We start from the raw sequence: 27,438 nt of genomic DNA on the forward strand, positions 1-27,438 counted from the left end.
TCTAGTGGTTCGACACAAAAGTAAAAATTTTATAGAAAAGTGGACTTAGCTGTTTTGTCTATAGAAGAGCTGAAATAGTAAAGTACACCTTTTGGAATAGAAGACCATGCCTTTCTATAACACGAAAAGAAGGTTGAATGGCACAAAAAGACTCTAGAGTAAATCCTCCTACCCTCACCTAAGCAGTGGATCATGCATCTTGGTCTTTCAAATTGGAAACTATTCAAGCCAATGGCACTGACACATTGAAATGAGTAAATACTTTTTTTCTATAAGAAAGTAAAAACAAACTAATTGTTAATAAAATACATATTTTGCAACGCAAAAACAAAGAGAATTTGCACCGTTTTCCAAGAAAAGCTTTAATGTCAGCTTTAACGACATTTTGCTCTCTCTCTCCCGGCATTTCCTGCAATTTCTTTGTCACATTCCACTAAAATTAAAGATTCGCAAAACATAATTTCAAAGTTTGACTTTTGCAACAAGACGTCAGTAGATGAAATTCATCTGACATTTCATTCACCAACCTTTCAAAACTAAGATAGAACATTTACAGAGGCAAAAAACTACACCTGTTTCAAACGTTTTTTTCATCCTCGTTTAGTTTTTTTTTCAGGAAGCTAGTTTCCTTCTCTGAATAGTTTAATAACTTATAGAGATTAAATTATGGCGATTACTGTTAATAACGACATTATAGGGTAAGAACTTCTTTCTCATATAAAGTTTTGGCACTATCCCATTACTCGGGCGTCTCGGCTTAATCACAGTAAACTAGGCAATGATGAAACCCGTTTTTCATGTCTTAACTGTTATAGAGCAGGCATTGACAGCACGGTTTTCATTGCGAATAAGATATTAAACTGTGTTTTTTTGGAATTTAGGGGGGGGGGAGGTACCTAGGCTAGGTTAGGTTACGTATTTAATACATGCAATGCTTTTCCCCCCCCCCTAATGTGCAAATATATAGCCCAAATTTGTTTCTAAACTATTATATATTCATCGTATTTTATTTTATTTCATTAGAATTAACCAAAATTGACTTTTTAGAGAGGCCCGCATAATGGGATAGTACCAAAGTTTTATATATACCCATGATCCTTCCGGCGAAGAGATATGTGAATTATGACTGATACATGACATATGCGAAATATGACTGATTTAACTTTAAGACCAATCAATTTAGTCGACTAGGGTTGAAACAATTTGTAAAATAAAGAAAAGAGACAAAGACAGAAACTAAAAAGTGTAGCTAACACTGAATGCCTCCCTTTTGTCATAAAGATGGTCATCTAAAGTAGGAGACACTATAGGGAACTCCCAAAGCGGTCAAATTACTAAATGATAATTCCTTTGAGCTTTTTTTGGCGTTTTCCCAACAGGTATGATGACAAATACCAGGTATGATGACAAATATTCAGACCCCTGTCCCTCAAAAAGGTATGATCGAGTATTGCCATAAAAAGGCAAAAGTTGGACCAAGTTCTTGATTCCCACATTGAGATTCGGCAACTTTTTTAATAATTTGAGGAGAGGTATGATTAGGCGTAGACACCAAAGAGGCACTAGGATACCTACTCTTGATTTTATTTATTTTTGCCGAGTTTCGAAAATCTTTCTGCTGCCTATACCTGATGACCAAATTTAGGAACCCCTCATATTTCCATTTACCACAAAGGCTGGATATGGTTTTGAGCCTCAAAAGGCACAGTCACTAGTTCGTGCGTTTGGTCCCACTTGGTAGATATTCTAATGACAAGATTTTAGAAACCTTCACCCCCCCCCCCCCAAGAGTTTTGACAGTGTCCTCACATAAAAAGGACTAGCTAGGAGGATTACTCTTGATTCCCATCAAATTTAAATGAGACCCAACATTGCCCTAGGTGGATTCCTTCGTAGAAATAAAGTAGAAAATTTCGTTTCAATCCCCCCCCCCCTGCCTCGAACGGACATACTGTGTCCGGAGTCCGGACACACAAAGAACACAAGTAGAAAACTAACTTCTTCTTTCCATCAAGCCTGGCTGATACCCGACAACTTCTTCTGGTAGACCTTCTGATGATAATACTATACTCAATGCTCCCTCCCTCCCCGACTAACATGTCAGTCTAGTTCTAAGCTCAAGCTTCATATTGATACAAAATTTCCAAGGCATAATACCGAAAATTAAGAAAAAAAAACAAACAAATATATAGACAAGAGTTTAGGATTTCGAAATCCACTTTTTCATAATTGTTTCCAAGTGATGAAGAAACAAAAAATTACAAACTGGGATTCTCGCAAAAACAACTTGTTTCTCGAAGAGAGCTAATGTTCTATATGAACCTGACACTACATGATCCCTAAGAAGTTTACTTTCTGAGCTAGGACCGATTCGCTATGTTTTATTTTTGTACTATTTAGTAGGCTAGACAAAATACATTTTCTTATGGAAAATTATTCGAAATAGTACAGATTCCCGGGGAACGTTTCTCCTCTGTTTCACCATCCACATACCAGAAAAAATTCAGTATTTTATTCTCTTACCAATACCAAACTACTTACCAATGCTGCAATTACACTAACACACGCAAATTAAATTAAAACCAAAAGAATTTTAAATCTTACCTTCAATATGAAAACTGTTTCAGGAGTCACTTTTAAATCAGCTAAAGTAACTGTGGTATCTTTTAATTCTACTCCACCTAAAAAGAGCCGTTGGTCGAAAGTCGCAACTCCAAATTTGCCCATAATCTAAATAAAATCAAAGTAGCAGCATTAATACAAAAAACAAGAGAGAACCATGAAATAACAAAATATCACTTAGAACGGCCGTATAGTCATAACCATTCCAACAACACGAGCTTGTGGATGAGACTAACGGGAAATGCTTAGTAGATATATTTTTTGAAGGCTTCTGAAGAACTTCTTTTTCAAAAGTAATATAAAATTTAATTCGCCCTAACTAAAAAGAGAAAAGACTAAATACAAATGTAGGAGCACCTCAAATTCCAAATTGATTATGTCCATAAAGCAAACAATAGAAACGATTCAAAATGAAGATATTTTACACGTTTTGATTTAATGAAGTGGTAGAAAAACCAAGACATTTTCGCTTTGGTTCTATATACGAACATGAAGAAAGCGCTGAAGCATATCTTACCATGGATTCAGTTAAATTGGCTTCAAAGAAAATATCTAGTCAGGGCCGGATCGACGAAGTGCAGGGCCCCCTCTATATATATATATACTATTTATATATAGTTATATATTTATATAACTGTAAATATATAATTATATGTGTGTGTATATATATATATATATATATATATATAACTATATATATAATTATATATTTACAGTTATATAAATATATATATTTATAGTTATATAAATATATAACTATATTTATATATATATATATATATATATATATATATATATATATATATATATATATATAAATAGGTATATACATAAATATAGTTATATATTTATATAACTATAAATATATATATTTATATAACTGTAAATATATAATTATATATACAGTTATATATATACCTACACACACACACACACATATATATATATATATATATATATATATATATATATATATATATATATATATATATATATATATATATATATATATATATATATATATATATATATATATATATATATATATATATATATATATATATATATATATATATATATATATATATATATATATGTATATATATATATATATATTTATATATATATATATATATATATATATATATATATATATATATATATATATATATATATATATATATATATATATATATTTAACTACTCACTTATCACCAAGCATACGAGGTAATAATAAGTATTTTAGTACTGGTAACAACATTAATACAGGCTGCCTATCAGTTATTGTAGAAAATCCCTCTAAAAAAAAGAATATTGTTATTTTGGAGAGAAAATTTGGATACTAAATATTGTTTCGTTTAGCTTGGCCAATGTAAGAAAATCGACTGTATTAGCTGGATAATAAGATAATCTTGGGATTTGGAGAATAAATAGAAATAAAGTTGAAATACTTGGAACTTTCTATTTCTCCCATATGCTGACCTTTTAGTCGAAAGTAATTTGAGGGCAACTAACCCCCTCTCACGCCCACCTTTTCCCCAACACCTTTTAACTATGTATATAGTTATATATATATATATATATATATATATATATATATATATATATATATATATATATATATATATATATATATATATATATATATATATATATATATATATATATATATATATATATATATATATATATATATATGCATTTTCAGATAATCTTTAGCATGGTTGTTTGTTTCTCACAATATTTCTTCCATGAGGTCTGTTGGGTTATGACTGATCTAATAATTTAAAAGATGTGAAAGGTGTTTTTTTTTGGGGGTCTAAAAAGTATATTTGGCCTTACGAATATGGTTCAAAATCCCCTTCAGGGGCCTGTGGGTGGGTGTGCCGCTAAATTGATTTTGTGATAAATTTGTCCAGCTGTTTTGAAGCCTAAAACATTAGGACTATTTTTGGCTCGATCATCGCTTACGTTGAATAAAGTTGCAGCAAAACATGAGTTCCAGTTTCTTATTTGTTTATGGAAGTCTTTAGAGAGCAAGTGATGTCCTATAACAGGCCAAACAAATTCTTTTGAAAATGGTCGATTCAGGAATGCAATTTGACTGAGCAGGCAGCAGTCCACAAGTAACTCATCTTTGTTGGTGATTAATGCGGGATAATAGAGGACTCCACAGTGAATACACACAGAGTTAAGGGCCCCAATGACTTTTAAATAACACTTACGTAGTTGACGGCATCTTGATAGGTTTTTACTTCGTTTTACGCCACAGTTAGCATCGAAGATTGTGATGGTGCTATTCTTCTAACGCAATATTTTTTTCTTCTGCACTTTCATTTTCGTCTCCTTCTAATTCTCATCGTCTTTGACAGCAGTGTTTTTGTTCTTCACTGTCATTTATGACACTTTCTGATTATTAATTTAGCGTGTCTGCTAACCATACAATTATTTTTTCTTTCCTATCATTTTTGACACGTTCTGTTGCTTGTAATTCTCGATGCTGATTATCTTATGACTGTAGATTTCTTTGTTCTCGTGGTCGTACATCTTCTAACCACACATCTCTCTGTTCTTCATTTTCAGTTTGATTTATTCTGTTAATCATTGTCATATATCTTGTAACACCATATTTTGTTTGTTCCTCACTTTCATTTTGTGTCGTTGTGAACCTCACTGCCACTTATCTTTTAATTGCATATTTCTATGCTCCTCAATTTCATTTTTGACTTTTTCTAATTTCAGTTTCGTTAATACTCTAACTGCATACATCTTTGATCTTCATTTTCGTTTATCATCGCTTCGGACATTTTTCAGTGCCTTTTGCCTAAGCTGCTTGGATTGATCTTGTCACTTTTGACGGTCTAGGTCGTTTATTATCACCAGTCGTACATTTGTATTTCTCAGGGCGTTCTCTGGATCTTGTCTCATTTGAGGGTTCAGTTTACTCATTTCGAGCCAACGGTTTTGTCCTCTTTTCTTCTTTTTTGTGCTCATTTTGTGCTTACCTTAATATATGTTTGTGTCCCCTAGATATTATGTAAATGCCTTTTGAAATATAAATCAGCTAATATGGGCACATGAATGTCTATATTTCTAAATTTTTCTTCTGCAAATGCTTCTAAGACCGGTTTTGAAATCTATTTTCCTTGTGTCTTCACTTTTTACCAACATAATTGCTTAACTAGTTAGTCTATCCTGATTATTGTTGATATCAGATAATTTGTTCTTTATTGGTTTTAGCCTGGAAAATGATCTCTTTCCAGAATCAACGCTTACTGGCATTGTTAAGAATATTTCAAAATTTCGAAAATCGATTGTTCATTTTGATGGCAGCGCGGGGCCCCTTCAAACGCGGGGCCCCTTCAAACGCGGGGCCCGATTGGACCCAATCGCTCCAATCGCCCTTTATCCGGTCCTGTATCTAGTGTCTTATTTCTTTATAAACTCATCTAGTGTTATAGCTCGGGTCTGACTCAGGACCCAAACCCCACTTCTTCCCTATCTGCACAACTCTATGGCACATTCATAAGCGAGTAAATAAGCCAAAATATTCTACGATGGATGGTACAAGATGTTGTGATATTTAAAGTGGTTAAGATTTAGAAGAAAGTTGGAAACCCCCTAATCTAGAGGTCCCAGTATCTATACGATGCTACTCAGAGAGAAAAGGTAATTGCTTTCTAATGTCAGAGGCAAAACGGAATAATACAGAAGTATTTCTTACACGAACTTTGAGATCCTTTATTGTCTCTGTTGAAGATACTCGAAGCTCTTTTTCACCTCGTGTTTTGCGATGACGTTGACTCCGTCGCTCAACAGGACCAGCAGCATCAGCTGTGCTCTGCACCTCTTCATTATTCTCAGTTTCTTCCTTTTTTCTTCTTTTCGAGGTTAACTGGAATTATATTTTGCTTTCTATGTTTGTTTGTCACGAAAGACAGTTTATATAAAAAGAAGAAGAAGATAGTCCATCATGAAGGTTTTGCAAGGAAAGGAAAACAGAGAAAGGAAAGGAATGAAATGAAAGGAAAAAACTTACCAAATCATGGCTATTCAATATTTCATTACTTTACTAGCTTGTTGATTTTGATACGTTTAAGATGTTACATTAAGAAATACAAAACCAAACCCTTACTTAATCTCAAAATTAAAAACTGAAAATTCGTCAGGATTTAGAGGCATAATAATCTTATTAAAAATATATCATTCTTCTAGCTTAATTTAGCTTTCGCTACTATCATTCGAACAAACCCATCGTTAAAAAAAGTGCACACTCATAAAGACAAGCAACACAAAAACTTAGAAGCCGCAGTTTCGCAACAATTATCCTAAAATAGTTAATTAAAAGGCGTCCGCATCAATCAGCTACGAATGATGATATAAAAGAAAAGGAATATAAAAAATGTCCGCAATTTTTTTGGCAGTTTTGTTGTCACAGACGTATCATCATTATTTTTTGCTCTTGCTGAAGCAATTCATTTCCCGGTGAAGCAGCCGAGTGATATGACTGGCATTATTCATTTGAAGGTTGTCGCTCTTTGATTCTTTGAACATGAGAAACGATTTCAAATTACGACACTAACGTCAAACTTATGATACGATAATCCCTTAGCCCTTTTTCGCTTAGTTTTTAGGCATTGAAAACCATAGCTAACATTCTTTAGGAGTCATCATTTGTGTACTTTCAAAGACGCTCATTCGGAAGGACAGAACAGGGTGGGGGAGTTTGCTTTTCAAAAAAGCGACAGGAAAGCCCTGAAAAGTAGCCCTAAAAACTTCCTATCCCAGGTTTTCGCAAAGTAGAGTGGGTCATAAAAAGATACTTACGTCCTAATACTTTTAAGTATGTTCTGTCAAAGGCGATCTACTAAAACTTGAAATTGTAACACTTAGTGTAAAAAAAAGCTTTTCATAGACTTCTATCTTCTTTACATTCCCTTAAAACCAAGATTAATAAAACTATAGAAGTGATAAATAAATAACAAAATAATACGAAAATATAAGACAATAATAAAATAACAATAAGAGAATAAAAGAAGTAATAGACACTATGTTCATATTTCAATCGAACAGCTCGTGGTAACGAACTGTAAGTAGGGAGCAAACCGGGTCAATAGCAACCATAAACCAGTTTTGATAATAATAGATACAACAAACGAATTGGATTTTTATGCTGACAAATATATAAAATTCATCAACTTTAATGTTGCTCATTAAAAGCTACGAGCCTTGAGAAAATTTGCCCGAATTTCGAAAAATGGGGAAACACTCCCAAAAAGTCAAGGAATCTTAACGAAAATATCGCCATCAAATTCAGCGTAACGGAGAGCCTTACACTACAGATTTCAAGGTCCCATCTGCAAAAATGTAGAATTCTGAATTTTTGCCTAAAAAAACACTACGGGTGCGTGTTTATTTATTTTTATTTTTCCAAGGGGTGATTGTTTTGAACCAATGATCCTAGAAGACCGGGAGAGGTCTCATTTGAACAGAAATTAAAAGTTCTAGTGGCATTTTCAAGAGACCAAAAAGATTGGAGGGCATCTAGCCCTCCTCCCAGGACCTCTTTAAGATAGCCATTTTGTTCAGCACAATTGAAAGGTCCAATAGCTATGCTCTGGGGATGACATGACCCACGGCAGCCCCCGCAGAAAGGGCTGAAATTTATTAAATTTGCCCATTATTTACAGATAGTATTCGTTATTCTGAAGTATACACATTTGTCAGGAGGGGGGGAGGGTTACACGGGGAGAATTTTCCGTGGGAAAGAAAGTTTCCGAGGGTGAACCTTCCAGGAAAAATTTTTCACGGGAGAAATTTGCCGGAATTCCTAAATGAAGTTCTTTTTATTTGTCATACTTTCTTTTTGGCGACTCAATTTTACATGTGGAGCTGTTCCGGGGGAATTGACTGGGGGAATTTTCAGCCGGGTTGGAATTGTCTGGTGGCTTTTTTGGGGGATAAAATAAAATTTCAAAAATTACAACATGATTATAACAGTTAGATTATTGATTTGAAATCCTACGCCCGGGGCAAGTGCCCCCTCTATCCCTCCCCAAAAACCGACTCTGATGGATGAATAAATGGAACCTGTAATGAAGAGAAACCAAAATAAATATCCTAAAGCCAAACTTAAACTGAATAGAGGGGGGATTTTCTGCGGGATAAATTCTCCACGGGGGATTTTCCGAGGAAGAAACTTCCCATTAAGTGGAGGCAGGGAAATTTAAGACATGATTTGAAAAACAATCACATATCAAATAAAAAAAAACAAGTGTTTCTCAAATAAAAGTAAGGAGTAGCATTAGAACTTAAAGCAAACAGAAATTATTCCGTATATGACGAGAGATACCCCCTCCTCAGTATCTCGCTCTTTACGCTAAAGTTTGACTTTTTATCCCAATTCTTAAGAACAATTCCTGAAACACAAAGGTTGTTTAATTAGAATAAAAAGTTTATTAATTACTAAAAAACTTCAGCGTGAAGAACAAGGGGTTGAGAAGGGGGCAGTCCCTCTCATATAGGGAACAATTTTTGTTCATTTCAGGTTTTATTTTTACTCCCTACTTTCAGTTTAATAAACTATTGTTTTGTTTTTAATTATCTCTTAATTCAATCAAATTTTGATTGAAGTACAGCTGCAAACAAAAAGGATGAAAAGGGGATTCCATCGCAAGGACATTTTGAGGGTAAAGAAATTAAGTAAGACAAACTTTATATTATTTTCGCCTCAAAATAACATTTTCTATTTCACAAAGACCAATTCTCCCCCAGTTCCCCGGTAGGAGTTCCTGACATTGTTGCAATTTTTTTATATTTAATTATCTCTTAATTCAGTCAATTTTTGTTTAAAACACAGGTGCAAACAAGAAGGACGGAAAGGGGATTCCACAGTAAAGGGGATTCCTTTCGAGGGTAGTGAAAAGTAAGTAAGACAAACTTTATATATTTTTGCCTCAAAACGACGTTTTCAAACAGTTCGTGGTAACGAACTGTAAGTAAGGAGCGACCCGGCTCAATGGTAACCGAAACTCTAGAAAACGGTATTTTGATACAAATATATAAGTTTCATCGCGTTTAATTCTACCCATCAAAAGTTAGGCGCCTGAGAAAATTTGGCTGATTTTCGAAAAAAGGAGGAAAGACCCCCTAAAAGTTATAGAACCTTAATGAAAATCAAACCATCATATTCAGCGTATCAGAAGAGAGCCCTACTGTAGCGGTTTCAAGCTCTTATCTACAAAAATGTGGAATTTTGCATTTTTTGCCAGAAGAAAGATCAGGATGCGTGTTTATTTGTTTTTTTTTTTGTTTTTTTTTCTTTTTCCCAGGGGTGATCGTATCGACCCTGTGGTCCTAGAATATCGTGGGAGGGCTCATTGAAAAGGAAATTAAAAGTTCTAGTGCCATTTCTAAATGACCAAAAAAAATGTAGGGCAACTAGGCCCCCTCCCACGCTCATTTTTTTCACAAAGTCACCCGATCAAAATTTTTAGAAGGCCATTTTGTTAAGCATGGTCAAAAAATATAATAACTATGTCTTTTAGGATGCCTTAATCCCTCAAAGCCCCCAGGGGGAGGGCTGAAAGATATGAACTTTACCCAATGTTAACATATAGTATTGGTTATTGGGAAGTATACAGACGTTTTCTGGGGGACTGTTTTCGGGGAGGGAGGGTGGGGGGTGTGTTGGTCGGTATATGGGAGAATCTTTTCATGAAGAAATTTGTCCTCTGAAAAGGGACATTGATAGGAAGGGGGCGCCGGATTTCCCATCATTATTAAAAAAAAAATTAAATATAAAAAAGAAGTTTTTAAACTGAAAGTAAGGAGCAACATCAAAACTTAAAACGAACAAAAAACATATTAACTATATGATTGGGTTCACATTTTAGTTAATGCCTTGCTCTTTAAGCCAAAGATTTTTTAGCACTTCCATAAGAGCTATTTATTCTAATTAACGGCCTTCGTGATTAAGAGGTTATTTTTAAAGAATTGGAACAAAATATTATCTACTTATTCAATGACGGTGAACCAAAATAAAAGCTGCATTAACTAAAAAACGATCAGAAATTAAATAAAAAAAACAATTTTTTTAAACTGAAAGTAAGGAGCGACATTAAAACTTAAAACGAACAGAAATTATTCCGTATGTGAAAGTGGCTGCCCCCTCCTCAACAACGCCTTGCTCCTTACGCTAAATTATTTTATTGTTTTCAGAGATAAAGTTGTGAGACAGATTCAAACTTTAGCGTAAACAGCGAGGCGTTGAGGAGGGGACAGCCCCTTTCATATACGGAATAATTTATGTTTGTTTTAAGTTTTAATGTCGCTCCTTACTTTCAGTTTATTAAACTTGTTTTTTATTTAATATTTTACAAAGGCCGGTTCTCCCCCAGTTCCCCGGTAGGAGTTCCTGACATTCTTGCAAATAAATTAACCTACCAGTAATAATTTCAGTTAACTGATGAATAAACCCTACATATATTTTCTTATCTTCATTCGTGTCAGTCAATACTTATTTAGAATATCTGCGAACATAAGCAGGATTTGAGGAATTTCACCTCAAGGATTTTATCCTTCGATAACTGTACAAAAAAGAAGAAGAAAAATTCAAGGATACAAGGGTACCTAAAGGATATCCTTTAGAAGACTAAAAACAAAGAGGAAGTTTAAAAATTACGAGACATTCAGAAGCAAAAGTACTTTCATGAAAAAAAAGTCATTTTCGGAACATTCGATCCTCTCTCAGAAACTACACTGCGGTATTATCCCCCCCCCAAACCTTAAAAATGTTTCGACAAGCGCTAATGTTGGATCAACAAGTGCCACTCTCCAGAAAATTGTCTTATGCCATCCATTAACTTCTGCCCTTGCATACCAATGACTAAATATGTTTGACGATGTATTCGATCAGCTATGTTAGATATCTAAATTTAAACAGTTCAAGACTATACATACATGTGTCTCTTCCGGCACATCTTCTTCTTCTTTAGGGAGCAATCGAACAAAGATCTTTGCATTTTGATATGTCAATAGCTTGTCCATCTCTTCTGCATTTCGCGCTGATACACATTCATCACAAACAGCTAATCAGAAAAAGAAGAAGATGAATTAGAAGAATAGAGAAAATAAGATTATCTCCGGGGAATAAGCGTGCCTGGTCGAAGGCCACGTAATTGAGTTATGGCCTCTATCCCGATTGCAATAGATGCAAGAAGACATAGCGTTGAGTGGATCAACAGCATTGTGTCTGAAGGTTTTCCTTGAGAATTCATTTGCGATTTACTGGGAGAACGGATAAAAAAGATAGAACGGGGATGAAGGAAAAACAATAAAAGATCAAATAAATAAAACTTTTATATCATGGATAAACATAAGAAAATATCACAATCATCACACACACTTGGGTTGCAAAAATGATCGATAAAAAAAGCTTGATTCGATAGCCTATTTTTAAAGGTTTGAAATGTGTGTTGAAACACAAGTGGTTCGTGAAATTTGTCTCCTTTAATAATGAATAATTTTCCAAAAAAAAAATATATAAATAACAAAAGCATATGATACCAAAACAAATGTGAATAGGGAAAAAGGAGAAAAATCTAAATACAGTAGAATAGGAAAAAGATTAAAAAAAAATACAAATACGTCCATGCTACCAAGGAATTCAACAGTTCAGAAATCCAATTGACTAGGTTCATAAAAGAAAAAATAAATAAGACAAAAAAAAAAAAAAAAAAAAAAAAAGTTGCTGTTTGTAATTTAAGTAGGCTATTAATAAAAAAACAGAAGATCATAATTATTTTTATTTACTCGTACACTCGAGTATGGAAAACACACAGAAATACACCATGTATGTATTTAGTTAATTTACCCTCTGAAAAAACGTCAAAATTAAGTGTTCTTAGAAACGTGCAAAGTTAAGATTTACAGAAGTTCTTACGCACAAGATCTCTACCCCCAAAGTAAAAGTGGACATAAATAATTAGGGCCCTGAATCGCACAACCAATCAATAACATTGGTTACGAGTGCAGAAATCAAGGGTTGGCTTTTGGTTGTCCCTAAACAATGCAAAGCTTGATTGGTAGAAAAACAAAACAAAACTTGACACTTTTTTTTGCGTTACATTTAGTTAGGATGAGCTAAAGTGGTTGGCAGCTTTTTATGTTTTTTTTTTTTTTTTTTTTTTTTTTTTTTTTTTTTTATGACAAAACAAAGCTCTCTATGGCAAAATTTCTAATTGCCAGGACTACCTGCACATCAAGTAATTAGTGGTACCATGAATTTGATAGCAGTAAAATAAACAAAAGAAGATTGAGCAACGTGATTGTGGTCCTAAAATAAGAAACAGCACAACCTTATATATTAATAGGTACATTTTCGATTTTTTTTTTTTTATAAAATTCCGAACCATATGTTTTTCGAATAGTTAAGGAAAACCAGAAACACTTTCTTTTGAAAAGAGTCAGCTTAACGTATACATGGTTTAATTTTGTTCTAGCAACATGTTTTCATTAAACAAACTTCCCTTTCAAATTCAATTTTAGCTCGTTTTATGCCCTTGCATTTCAAATTCGAAGGGACCCTATGCAGCAGCTTGTTACGAAAGACTGAAAGGTAAAGTGGAAGACCTTTTGGTCCTTTTCATTTCAATGAAAGCTTAAAAGTTTTATTGGAGGCACCTTATGGTCCTACTGGCCCAACCCTAACTTTCAAGGGGCCCTATACAGCATGATGAATTTCTAAGAGAATATATATATATATATATATATATATATATATATATATATATATATATATATATATATATATATATATATATATATATATATATATATATATATATATATATACATATATATATATATATGTATATATTTAAAATTAACCCTCATTCAAATCTCTAAATCAACGTTGCTGGAAAAAAGTGCATCCAGCGGATTATTGTAAGGAAAATAGTTCAGGATATATTGAATAAAAATGCTTGTGTTCCCAAGTGCTTTAATAGATATTTGTTTATTCATACATAGCATTAAAATCCATCTTTGCTTTTAATAGCTTTCAAAGCAAAAAGACCAGAATCAACCCTCCAAAGACCCTGGGACCTCACGCAAAGCAAGTCGTATTGCAATCGGTTCTCTATGGATTCAATCCTGTCATACATCAAAGCTAGTAGACACTTGCATGTTTGGCTAAGTCTTCTTAGAATGCGAATCCTATGCATACCATTTAAGGATTACTTTTGGTAAAGATGATGCAGAAAAAAAGATGAAGCTGATCATGAAAGAAGTTCTGAATGTATGGCATATCGGATTCATTTGCTGATAAAAGAGCAATTCAGTGTCATTTAGTCGGGCAGTCGGAAATAGAATACACATTCTTGAATGACACCATTCAATTGTTGTTTAACGCTCCTAAGATGAATCATAGTACAGGCAAACTATCCAGAAATATGGGTCGACCCCAGACAATTTGCAATAGAAATGGTTTTTATACCATGTTGTAGAGAGAAAAAAGCTCAACAACATGTCCAAAGTTGCACATTCTAGGTCGACGCAAAACTACTTTTTTTGCTTTTCGTGTCAATCTTTTCAGTTTTTTCTAAAAATTAGGAACCGTCGGTAAATGTTCGTTTTTCTGTATGGAGTACCGTCCTGTTGTAAAATGAAGAGCTGAGCCCGAAAATGAAAGCAAATTTGATGTACACTGTACCATAAAAGAGTTTCATAATCATCAATATATGATTTTACCCTTTAATCGTTGTGACCTCTTTTTCACCATCAGAAGGCAACTATTCGGACATAAAATGATGAGCTGAGCCCAAAAATCAAATCAACCTGATGTAATGTTTACTCGAAAACCCGTTTCATATTCATCAATATGCAGCAGTTTTTTATTTTCATTTGACATGTTTCTTTTAGCACTTATTGTCCCCCAATTCGTCAATTGTTGGTAAAAAAAATAATAAAAAAAATAAGTGGGCTGATAAATTATGGTTGGCTCTTTTAGAAGACCAGTTAAGGCACAGAAGGCAGTTCAGAAGTTCCAGTGTTGCTGAATCAATCCTGAAGGCTGAACAAATATTGGAACTCAGAAACCTGTACACAAAGCTTATGAACAACGAAGCGGACGTTGCGGATATAGAAGGAAACCCTTCCCTGGAAAAAAAGTGGGATTCATCGATAGGAAGAGACTGGAACTGTTCCAGTATAGGACCTCAAAACTGTGGTTCCAATACTCCGATATGGTATCCGTACTGCGAAATTTCTTAAGAGCCGAGCTATCTGGGTCATGGGATCTCCACTTAAAATCCATCTCTGACATGCTACCTTATCTGGCGGCATCTGGGCACAACAATTACACAAAATCCTGCCAGCTTTACATCCAGCGAATGATCAAGCTCCAAGAAACCCATCCTGCCGTTTATCAAGCCTTCCATAATGAGATGCATGTGATCAGACGTTCTGATAGATTCTGGGCTGGGGGTTCTTGTCATTGAGCAGGAGCTCATGCGTTGTCTCAAAACAGCTGGTGGCCTTACCGATGAAAGTGGTATGACAGTGGTTCAAAGGTCTTTATGGGTTTTGTCTTGACTAGTCTGCTCTGCACTAAATCTTCTAATGGAGGGTATGTCAGAGATTTTCCATGGAACTAGTTAACAATATAAGGAAACATCCGAGCCGAGACAGCTAAGAGACTGTAAAGACACCCAGATCGTTATCGATTTCCTAGAAAAAGGACCACCTTTTAAATTATTTTGGAGACCACACTGCCTTTCCAGGACGATAAATAAAAGTTCAAATAGGGATAAAATCTTTTTAATAGACAGTGATAAATTTCACAAACAGTGATAAATGTTAGTGAAAGTTAGTTCATTCAACCCTAATGGACCGGATCCAAGAAGGTCAAAGAGACTAGCTTCCATTTTTGCTTTGGAAAAAATTAGATTATTAAACAACATGTTGTTTTATTTTATTCGGATATAACTTATTATTTTTAATTATTTCAGTTTAGTTTTACCACTGATGACGGACACTGCATTTGTGACCGAAATATCTAGTATTTATGTGAAATTTATCACTGTTTGTGAAATTTACCACTGTCTATTAAAAGGAATATCCCTATTTGAACTTTTATTTATCATCACCATTTAATGGGGATTTTCAACTAAGAAACATCACTAACGGTCTGACAGCCTACGAATTTGCCACCGTTAATTCTGCTAGAGATTTAGGCCTAAGAATCATTGACTCCATGTCTGGGAAGCTGGTCGCTGATTTTGTGTTTCGACGAAAACAACAGGCAGTTGAAATTACTACACAGCAGAATCCAGGTGGAGATTGCAAAAGACTGGATACCACTTTCCTTTTTCAGAGGTTCATCACGCTAGCAAAGAGGATCAATGTCACGGAATCTGAGTACTTTCAACAAAAACTGTGTTCCTACCCGGCATCACTTTTTGACAGTTCTTGCATGCTCCAGTCTCCGAACAAGCCAGAGTTTGCCAAGGCTATAGCACAGGCTTATGCAAACTTGAGCGCTCTACTCCCCTTCCCAAAGACATTCGAATCATCGACGGTGGAGCTCTTCTGCACAGGATTCCATGGGCGAAAAACGAACGATACTCCGAAATCCTTGACCATTTCGCTACTTACGTGACCCAAAAGTATCCATCTGCCACTATTGTCTTTGACGGCTAAGATGGCAGAGATGGCTACCATAAAGGATATGGCCCAGACAAAAAGAAGTAGTATAATCGGCCGTGAGATCTTCTTCCCATCAGATATGCAGCTGAAGGTAAACAAGGATGAGTTCTTGTCCTGCAAGAAAAACAAGGCCAGGTTTATCTGCACGTTGGCTGTTTATCTCCAATCAAAGGGTTTCGTCATAGTCCAGGCACCAAGTTATGCAGATGTCATAAGTGTGCAAGCTGCTGTTGATTCTTCCCGGTATTACGCCACTGTCATCATTGGAGATGATGATCTTTTGGTTCTATTATGTTATCATGGTGACCTATCAAGCAAGAAACTAGTCTTTGCACCTGAGCCAAAGTCGAACGAAGCTCCCCAAATATGGGATATTCACAAATTGAAAGAGAAGGTGGACCAAGAGACATGCCATCTGATTCTTTTTGCTGACGCCACCTTAGGCTGTGACTCTACTTCACGGATTCACAGTGTGAGAAAAGGCCTAGCTCTGAAGAAGCTAATGGCAGATGCTGGTTTTCATACATCAGCTGCACTTTTCATGCTGAAGTCAGCTTCAAAGGAGGAAGTAAGGGTTGCTGGAGAAAACACTCTGTTCATGATATATGGCTCATCAAAATGGGAAAATCTGAATGAACTCCGCAGGGAAGTTTTAAAAAGAAGGTGACTACTGCTAGCACGTTCATCCACCCAGAACAGTTAACACCAACTTCTGATGCGGTTAAATTCCATAGTTATAGGGTTTTCTACCAAGTTTAGGTATGGAGTGGAGATCCTTGTTCTGAACTTAAAGCCTAGGAATGGGGATGGAAAAAATAAAGATAACTTCTTGTATCCATTGACTACTAACGTCCCACCAGCCCTTTGTCTGTTTTTGAAAATCGTGAAGTGCTCCCGTGAACTGGAATGTAGCTCAACGAGGCATAGCTGCTTTAAATAAGGCTTAGCTTGCAATGCACCGTTTAAAAGATGCAAAGGTACAGCTTGTTCTAACCCTGAACAAATTAGAAGCTAAGTTGACGAGGATGACATCAATGCTTAGGTATCTGAATCAAAATATCAAGGTGTCAGTACTAGTCGGAGTATGATTCTGCATTTCAAATGTTCATGAAAACGTATTCGATAGTTTTATCAGTTGTGAAGACTAGTCAGTGTGTTGATAATAGTTTATTCTAAGAAATATTTTAAATGTCGGTCGCTGAAAACTAGTTTCATAGATGATTTTTCTTTTCTAATATTTTTAATGTTTTAATAAACATCTTGCAGTCACCTTATTTTAGGCCGACCTATCAGGTGATGGAGCCAGCGACGATCAGATTCAGGCTAACTAATTATTAGATCTCAAAACCGACAATTTAGCCAGCGAAAGATGGGTTGGAAAAAAAAAATGGGGGTCACGAGGACGAGAAGCGTAAAAATCTCATACTGATGATAATGAAATTTTTTTACATACAATAACCAAATTTGACTCCATTTTCGCACTCATCTCGTCTTTTTACACAGGAATAATAATTCAGTTCAAGAAAAACGAACAATTACCGGAACTGAATTTTTTTTTGCTGGGAAACCGAGGAAACTGACACGATACGCAAAAAAACTAGTTTTGGGTCAACCTAGAATGTCCAACTTTGGATATCTTGTTTAGCTTTTTTTTCCTCTACAACACGGTGTAAAATCATTTCTATTGTAATTCGTTTTTTACCAACAATCGACAAATTGGTGGAAAATAAGTGCTAACAGAAACATGTCAAATGAAAATAAAAAACTGCTGCATATTGATGAATATGAAACGGGTTTTCTAGTAGACACTGCATCAGGTTAATTTGATTTTTGGGCTCAACTCATCATTTTATGTCAGAATAGTTGCCTTCTGATAGTATGGTGAAAAAGAGGTCACAACGATGAAAACGGTAAAATCCATATTGATGATGATTGAGACATATTGATAATTATGAAACTTTTCTCTGGTACATTGTACATCAAACTTGCTTTCATTTTCGGGCTCAGCTCTTCATTTTACATCGGGATGGTAGTTCATACACACAAAAACGAACATTACCGAAAGTTCATTTTTTTATAGAAAAAAACTGAAAAAAATTGACACGAAAAGCAAAACAAAAACTAGTTTTGCGTTGACCTAGAATATGCAACTTTGAATATTTTGTTCAGCTTTTTTTTTCTCTACAGCATGGTGTAAAAATCATTTCTATTGCAATTTGTTATCCTAGAGAATATTAGCTCATGACATTACTTCAAGATGATACCTTAATCAGGTGTTGCATGTCATGGTTGCAGCAATAGCTAAAACATAGTAAAGGATAAACCACAGCCCATAGTAGCCGACAGTTCCAGATGGTGTTTTGAGACGAACTGTCAGGTGAAAAAAATTTTTCAGTTAAGGCGATTCGAGAATGATAACTATTACATAGGTTTAGCTTAACGGTAAAAGTTTATTACCAAAATAATTTCTGAGGATTTTGAAACAGAGCTTCGAACGCCTCAAAAATGGCAGCGGATCGAAATGCAAATTTCATCAAAATAATTGCCCTTGTCAAAACCCCTAAGTCGGAGAACTACAGGTCCCCATCTTGAACTACAAGGGTTTTCTTCCTGGGGTTGATAAGTCTCGGACAAGCAGCTGTAAAATATTGGGAAATGGCTCATTCGAGCAGATATCGCAATATCTAACACCTTTTTTAAGTAACTGAAGATATTGTACCGCAGCAAAGTGGTATTCGGTCATTTTTCTTTTTATTTACAAACCCACTATAAAAACACAGAGGAAGAAGTGGAATACATAAGAAAAAAAATCTATATTAAAGATCACTTAAAACACTATTAAAAAAAAGAGGCACGGGTCGCGATTTTGCTGATGCTGATTTACGCCTAGCACGAATCTCAATACTATCTAAATGATGGAAAGGATCCTGGACAAGGAAATTCTGAACCTTTTTTGAATTAACATGCCTAGATGGAAGATATAGGAAATGTTTAAAACTTGAAGTAATTTTTCTAAGACGCGACATATCGCTTCCTGTCAGATGGAGAAGCACTCCCGATAAACACGTAACGTGGGGCGAAACACAAGACGAGAAAATCTGTCCAATATCTTTCCGGCAAAATCTACCCCGATTTGGTAGGATCAAACCATAACTAGACCGGCAACTTCCCACTATTTGACAACATATTAGGGGCGTTTTTTCACTCATCAATGTGCTAAGATCTTACGTCTTTTGTCAGTAAACACTTAAAAGTGAAATCTTTGAACTAAGATCTTACATCTTTGGTCATTTTTGTGCAAACGTCTTTCATCATTCTTCTCTGATCTGTGGTCTGAGAAGAATGATGAGTAGATTATCAAAGTTCTCTTATCTTTGTTCTATATGGGAGAACAGTGGCGGTCTTCATACTTTCTGCTAACATCAGTGAGCAGTAAGATCTTAGATGTAGGATCTTAGTGCTAAAAAACGGGCCTATTGCCTCTCTTGTCTGACGTAACGTACAAGCGAACTGTGCTCCTAGATACATGCATGAATCAACGCAGGAAATAGTAGAAGTACCAATAGAAACAGAAACTGGATAACTGCAGTTAAACGCTAAAAATTCACACTTCGAACCAGGGCTGTATCCAGAGTTGTTTCGAAGGGTCTTTTACAAAAGAATTTTTTCGGGGGGGGGGGAGGTTGCAAAAAAAACCTCAAAAACATACAAAATTTGTTTATATCGTTTTTTATTATGTTTTACGAGTCAGAAAAACATTTCGGGGGGGGGGGGATTCAAACACCCCGAATCACCCCTGGATACGGCCTTGCTTCAAACTATTAATTCGCAGACCGATACTAGAAAAGTCGTGCAAAAGCCTATCAAGATTCGATTGAAGAATTTTGCGCGTTCTACTAATCAGCAATACATCGTCTGTGTATGCGAGATACGTTATCTCCACACCGTTAAGAAACGAAGTGGGTAAAAGGCCATCCAGAACATCAGCAATAGCCGACTTAAATCTGCTAGGCGATAGAACGCTCCCTTTGCGGACCTCACTTTTTATTTGAATCGGAACACTCAGCCTCGAATCCCATTTAGCAATGGAATATACCAATAAAGTAGCGTCACACATACACCTTTATTGATTCCCGCTTTAATCTAAGAAGCAATTGCCCGATGATGATTCACAGAATCAAAAGCCTTCGAAATATCAACTGTACAAAGGAACACTGAATCATTCTTGGATTGTCCGTCAACAAGGATCTTAGACAAAATTCGATGGGCATGTTGACAACCAAGACCATGTTGACAACGAGAAACCGATTTGATTTGCACCGCAATCTTCAACAGAGGCAACGGACAATATTAAATACTCGAACACATTGCTCACATTACAAGCAACTGTGATTGGCCAATATGATTCACAAAAATCTGAAGATTTACCTCTCTTTAGCACAGACGTTATATGGCCAACAAGAAAACCATTTGTCACGATTCAATTTCAAAATTTCATTTCAAAAATCCGCTGGAGGTGAGAATGAAGTTTTTCCGGTGCTCTAACAAGGTGTTCGGAGCAGAGACCTTCACTGTCGGGTGAGAACGAGGGTTTCAACTTCAGTACAGCTAGTTGGATGCTTGTAATTATAACAACAGGGATATATGATTGCGTGAATCGAGCGGGCAGTAGTGAATGAACACAAGCAGAAAATTTTGCACTGATTGAAAGATTCTTATCAGAGAAAGCGTCCTTATCATATTCTTCTCATGCACTAAGTAAGAGATTGGAAGGTGGTTGGCCGTACAAACTCTCTTCAGCCTTATGAACTTGGCGCCATGATTTCTGCCAACTCGGACCATTTTGAGTGGAACTGCACAGGCTTCGGCTCTACGCAGGGAATGTAGAACTTGCTCGTAATACAAATTAAGATCAAGCTTTGATGCCAAGTGGCTCACCCCGGCTGCTAGGACACGGTATGGCACTTTAATAATAAGAGACAATAAAGTAATCACAGTTAGCGAAAATAGGGCGTTGTCACACTTTGGCCAGTCCCTTTTGTTGCACCACTTCGATTTGTTCTTTGGCATATCAAGCAGAGGGGCGAACTTAAACGCAATTGGTTGGTGATCACTGCAGGTTTTGGACATAAGGACTATGATAGGGGCGACTAAATTTGTATTTTGCGAGCAAACAACATGATCTAAATCAGATGTAGCGCCAGTATTGCAAGCGTACGTAAAGTCTTGGCTTTTGTTACAGATCATATAAGCAGGAGGAAGGCAGTTCAAGAAGATGTCGCTACGCGCTCCAGGAAGGCGTATATTACAGTTCAAATCACCGCGAACAATCCATGGCTTATTTATAGAGCCCGTAGCCCGAAGGAGCTTTGACATATCGTTCCAAACTTTAGAGAATCGGGTCAAAGAAACAGTCGTGCTGTATTCAGTGGGCCTATAAACATCCACAGAAACTATTCCCTGAATTAATAAGGCTATAGTTCTGTCCGTAGAAAAGATCAGTTCGTCTTCAAAGCCATTTTTGCAAATGTAGCTATATCACTGAAGGGGCACCCTCTAGTCTTCTTAGCTGCAACAAGAAATACTTCGTGAAGGATGGATCTTCGAAGAAAGTTCAGTTCAGATTGTTCTTTGTCAAGTGGTGCTCCTGAATACAAATGACGTCATATTCACTTAACAAACCGTCAATTACAGCGTCCTTGTCTTTGGTGCCATTAATATTTAACGAAAAAATATATAACTGGGCGAGAAAAGGCTCGTCATTTCTGGTTCTTCATTGCTCTCAATGCCTTCTTGAGATCTAACTTACTCTTGAAAGCAAGTTTGATTGTGGTGGACCCACCGATCTGATTTGCAGCAGTAATGCTGGGGTTACAATCAGCAATAGCTTGGGTGCCTAGATCGGCACAGTAATTTCGGATATGTCCAAGGTATACATTTGAAATAATCTTTGCCTGAGTGCTAGGCTGGAATAATACAGCTGCTTCATCACATAATTGATGGGCAGATTCAGCGGTACGTAGATGCACTCTCAGTTTTTCTTTGGAAAGGACAACTTTGCGAATAGCTGCTTTCATAACAAAGGTATCCAGAGTGACATTCCGGTTCAGTGAGCTGTCACATCCTGGTGGTAAATATTCGAGAACTACGACAAAATCGCTCTCGTCACTACTCGAGTCAGATGGAGCTTCGGTGAGAAATCACGGGATTCCATATTCTCAGCTACAACGACCAGCGAGCGCTTAATCATGCGCATATCCTCTGCAATGGCAGAATACGTGGTAGCGGGAACTAGAGGAACTTCTGCCGGGTGAATGATGACATAGACTGCAATTTGCACACTGCGCTTATCGCAATCTTTGAGTTTCTCAAGTATTTCGTCGATAGCGGAGGGGCTTTTAACATTGGGCTGACTGGGAGCACACTTTTCATAGAGAGACTGCTTGGCGGCTCTCAACACTGCTAGATCAAGGAATGCTGCGGCTGGACGCTTGAGGGTCCCACCGTAAACCCCTTGTAGAAGGTTGGATTGGATGAAATTAAGCACTTGGCAGTGTTTAGCATTTTGCAATACTGACATTATAGAATCTTGAATAGTCAAAAGTCATTAACATCCTTTTTCAGCAGATTAAATTTAAATTAACACATCGATTTCAACTTCTTCTTTTCACTGTATTTCTTTCTTCAGTCAACTATAAAAATTCGGGCGCAAACTAAATGAACGCCATCAGTAATAGTGGAATTTAGTAAGAACCTAATGAAGTCAACGCCAGAAAAATGAGCTAGTTAAATCAACAAAAACCTTGAAGCAAATGACAAATTTATGGGAAAGTCTGGGTAAGTAGGTTTATCCTGGCCCACTTGGGTATCTACAGATGCACTCAAATTCAAAACAAAATTGAAATAATCAAAATTGAACAATTCTCACAATGTTCATCCTTCAAACAAACTTGCTAAATTTTTTGTGCCATAAAATATCATTTTTTTTCTCGAGGCGGACCAAAATACCGGGAAATACAAATCCTAAGATAACCCATCAATTTTTAATAGTCTAAACCTCAATGCCAGAGAATTTGAGCCCCCAATCTGGAGAAACAAGCAAAATCACTTTTTTGCATGGTTAATACTTTTTCTCCTTTCTATTCTTTATTTTTTCTTCCGCCAGGGTTATATTATCGTCAGTTTCTTTGAGAAGTTACAGATACCGGGCGATCATATCTCCATGGTTCAAAACCCTTCATTAGAGGTTTAAAATCCCTGCTCTTGTATACTCCCCGTCCAAGACACCTTATTAAGTGAGATAAAAAAACAAACTTTTAGACGAAAAACTACAAAATCAAAATAAAATATTTTATTTTTAAGAAAATTGTATTTTATTTTTAAGAATTTTTTTTTTATCTGTAACTTCTCAAAGAAACTGACGATAATATAATCCTCAGACTCTTTTTCTTTGTGACAAAGTTGCACATAGCTTGTGGGAAGTTTAAGGAGGATAGGAAGTAAAAGCTATATTTAATACCTTACTTTAACAAAAACTAATTTTAACTTCTTTATTTCATCGCCTAAGTTAGATCAAGATCTTTCCCCTGAAATTCGTTGTGCACATTAAAAAAAAGAAAAAATGAAGATTGTTTCGCAGATTACGCAAAATACATCCACAAAACTCTAGCTCAGATAAACTGACTCTTGATATTTTCCTATTTTTGTAAAATTAAAAAAAATAGAGCCTTACTGAAAACTAAGCTTACCTGAGTTATTTTTTTTTAAAGAATCAGATTTGTGTGCTAAAGTTATCGATATTATGACCGGTGAAAGACTATTGAGAGCCTTATAAATTAGTCTTTTATTTTCTGCTGGCTACTTCTGGAATTTTTCACTCGCAAAGGAAGTGTGCTGTTTTTTGCGTAGGTTTTGTATTTTCAGTAAAGTGCTAGTTTTATAATTCTACAAATATAGAAAAGTATCACAAATCAGTTTATTTTAGCAAGTTATATAAGATTGATCTTGCGTAATCGGCAAAGCAATAATTTTTATTAGTTTTTAATTTCAACTTAAACCTTTACTTCCAGAAGCAACACATTTTTTAATGGATTATATTATAAATGCGACTGAAACAAATCAGAAAATAAAAAACCTGCATTCTTCGTTTTTTTACATTTTATCCCCAAAGGCATTGTATCTCCCTACACATCAAATGACTGGAAACTTTTGATTTCAAATACCAAATACTTAAAAAAAAACAGAAATTATTCCGTATATGAAAGGGGCTGTCCCCTCCTCAACGCCCCGCTCTTTACGCTAAAGTTTTTTATTGTTTAAAAAAATAGAGTTGTGAGAAAGTCAAACTTTAGCGTAAAAAGCGAGGCGTTGCCGCGGGGACAGCCACTTTCATATACGGAATAATTTCTGTTTGTTTTAAGTTTTAACGTCGTTCCTTACTTTCAGTTAAAAAAACTTCTTTTTTAATTTGATTTTTGAACGTTTTTGAATTAATTCAGGTTTTGATTTTGGCTCACCGTGCATGAATAACTAAAACAAAATTTGCATATTAATGTTACTTTTATTTGGTTAAACGGCTTTCTCAAAACTTGTTTAATTTTATTTATGAACGTTTTTATTAGTAATGCATATACGTAACTTACGAATTAACTTACGTAACGAACTTCTATATGCATAAATTTTTAATATATATATTAGGAGGTTCGCCCCCCAATCAATAATTTGCTCTTTAAGCTAAAGTTCGGATTTTATTCCAATTCTTTAAACATGACCCCTTAATAATAAAGGCCGTTAATTAGAATAAATAGCTCTTATGAAAGTACTAAAAAAATTTTGGCTTAAAGAGCGAGGTATTGAACCCACCTCGGGAGTGAATCCAATCATATACGTAATAATTTCTATTCGTTTTAAGTTTTGATGTTGCTCCTTACTTTCAGTTGAAAAACTTGTTTTTTTTAAAATTTAATTTCTGATCTTTTTTTTAATAATGCTGGGAAATCCGGCGCCTCCTTCAAAGCAATGTCCCTTCCCCCATGAAAACTTCCTTCATGGAAAGATCCTCTTGTATAAACCCCCCCCCCCCTACCAGAAAAAATTCCCCCTGAAAACGTCTGTATAATTCCCAAAAACCAAGACTAGATGTTAACAGTGGGTAAAGTTCATAGTTTTCAGCCCTCCCCCCGGGGAGTTCGGGGGATTAAGTCATCCTAAAAGACATAGTTATCATATTTTTGACCATGCTGAACAAAATGGCTATCTTAAAATTTTGATCGGGTGATTTTGGGAAAAAGGGGCGGGGGAGGGGCCTAGTTGCTCTCCAATCTTTTTGGTCACTTAAAAAGGGCACTGGAACTTTTAATTTCTGTTCGAATGAGCCCTCTCACGATATTCTAGGATCACTGGATCGATACGATCACCCTTGAAAAAAAGAAAAACCATCAAATAAACACGCATCCGTGATCTTTCTTCTGGCAAAAAATGCAAAATTCCACATTTTTGTAGATAGATGCTTGAAACCTCTACAGTAGGGTTCTCTGATACGCTGAATATGATGGCGTGATTTTCATTAAGGCTCTATAACTTTTAGGGGGTCTTTCCCCTTTTTTCTAAAATTAGCCAAATTTTTTCAGGCGCGTAACTTTTGATGGATAAGACTAAACTTGATGAAACTTATATATTTGAAATCAGCATAAAAGATGATTCTTTTGATGTATCTATTGGTATCAGAATTCCGTTTTTTGAGTTTCGGTTACTATTGAGCCGGGTCGCTCTTTACTTAAACTGCGTTGCCACGAACTGTTTGAAAACAGCTCAAACCCACAAATGATTCAGAGAAACGTAAACATAAGATATTTAAACGCAAGATAGAGTAGAAAGCAACAACATTTAACATTTAATTCCATAAGAGAATCCAGGAGCATCCTTTTGTTATTTTGTTATAGGACTGTTATAGGATATAGCTTTTTAGAGTTTCGGTTACTATTGAGCCGGGTCGCTCTTTACTTACAGTTCGTTACCACGAACTGTTTGAATAGAAAGCAACAACATTTAACATTTAATCCCATAAGAGAATCCAGGACCATCCTTTTGTTATAGGCTGTAGGATATAGCTTTTTAGAGTTTCGGTTACTATTGAGTCGGGTCGTTCGTTACCACGAACTGTTTGATATAAGTAAGTTTATGGTAACTGATATTTGAATATAAAAAGGTTACTATTGAGATTACTATTGAGCCGTGTCGCTCCTTACTTACAGTTCGTCACCAAAAAGTGTTTGACAGACGTGTAAATACTTGCGAATATAAAATTGCCAATAATGAATAACCAAATTAAGTCAAACTGTCAGGTCAGAATACAAATATAAAACAAATTCAGAAGGGACATTGGGGTATCACAGCACTAACTACAATAGCAAGGATGTTTATGTAGTTCCAAAAGATTGGATTCACTTCATTTCTACCTTGCTTCGACTTGTGCATTTTCTCCCTAAAAATTAATAAATTGATCCCAAGACTTAGCCCATATATGTTCATTACACAGATGGTTAGAAATACAACTTGTAAAAGCCACCAAGAGTAAATTTTCATACCCTAAATTGGTGTTAAGAAAAATCCAATGGGTGTCTGAACTGAAAATTTGTGACATATAGGATTTTTTCTGATTTTAAGACGGTTTACATTTGACGTTCTTCGATCAAAATAATTACAGGGAAAAAGTCGGATGTGGCAGAAAAAAAACACGTACCACACACCAATAAAGCAATTTTTAAGAGATTTGGCAAGAACGCTCTTTCACCTTACTACTATTTTCTCTTAATTTTAGTGAAAACATTGTCTAATCATCATAAGCTAAATAAACCTATTGACTCTATTTTTATATAAAAGTAGGTTTATGGTAACTGGTATTTGAATATAAAAAGAAGCACGGAAATTAATAAGGAGTTTAATATTGCCAACTGACCAAGGGACTCTTTGAAACAACCATCTTGTTTCATCTTAAGAAAAATTGGATCCATTCTTCTCTCAGCTCAGTGCACAAAATTAAGGTCGATTAAAACAAGTTTTCATATAAATCTTGCAGAACGAGATTCTTCAAAGTCTTAAATAAAATGC

General features: G+C 35.4%; 1 protein-coding gene across 1 annotated transcript in view; it reads right to left on the reverse strand.

The window, feature by feature from the left end:
• Positions 1-27,438, reverse strand: part of LOC148949323 (ubiquitin carboxyl-terminal hydrolase 48-like) — a 302,263-nt gene that overhangs the window by 66,510 nt on the left and 208,315 nt on the right. The window contains exons 10-12 of the mRNA XM_089092923.1: positions 11,584-11,711; positions 6,347-6,517; positions 2,605-2,730 (exon numbers count right to left, since the gene is read on the reverse strand). Coding sequence (XP_088949049.1) covers positions 2,605-2,730; positions 6,347-6,517; positions 11,584-11,711 — 425 coding nt within the window. The remainder of the gene's footprint in view (positions 1-2,604; positions 2,731-6,346; positions 6,518-11,583; positions 11,712-27,438) is intronic.

This window comes from Artemia sp. Qi Xiang Cuo, chromosome 8 (assembly GCF_049724085.1).
Source record: "Artemia sp. Qi Xiang Cuo chromosome 8, ASM4972408v1, whole genome shotgun sequence".
Classification (NCBI taxonomy): domain Eukaryota; kingdom Metazoa; phylum Arthropoda; class Branchiopoda; order Anostraca; family Artemiidae; genus Artemia; species Artemia sp. Qi Xiang Cuo.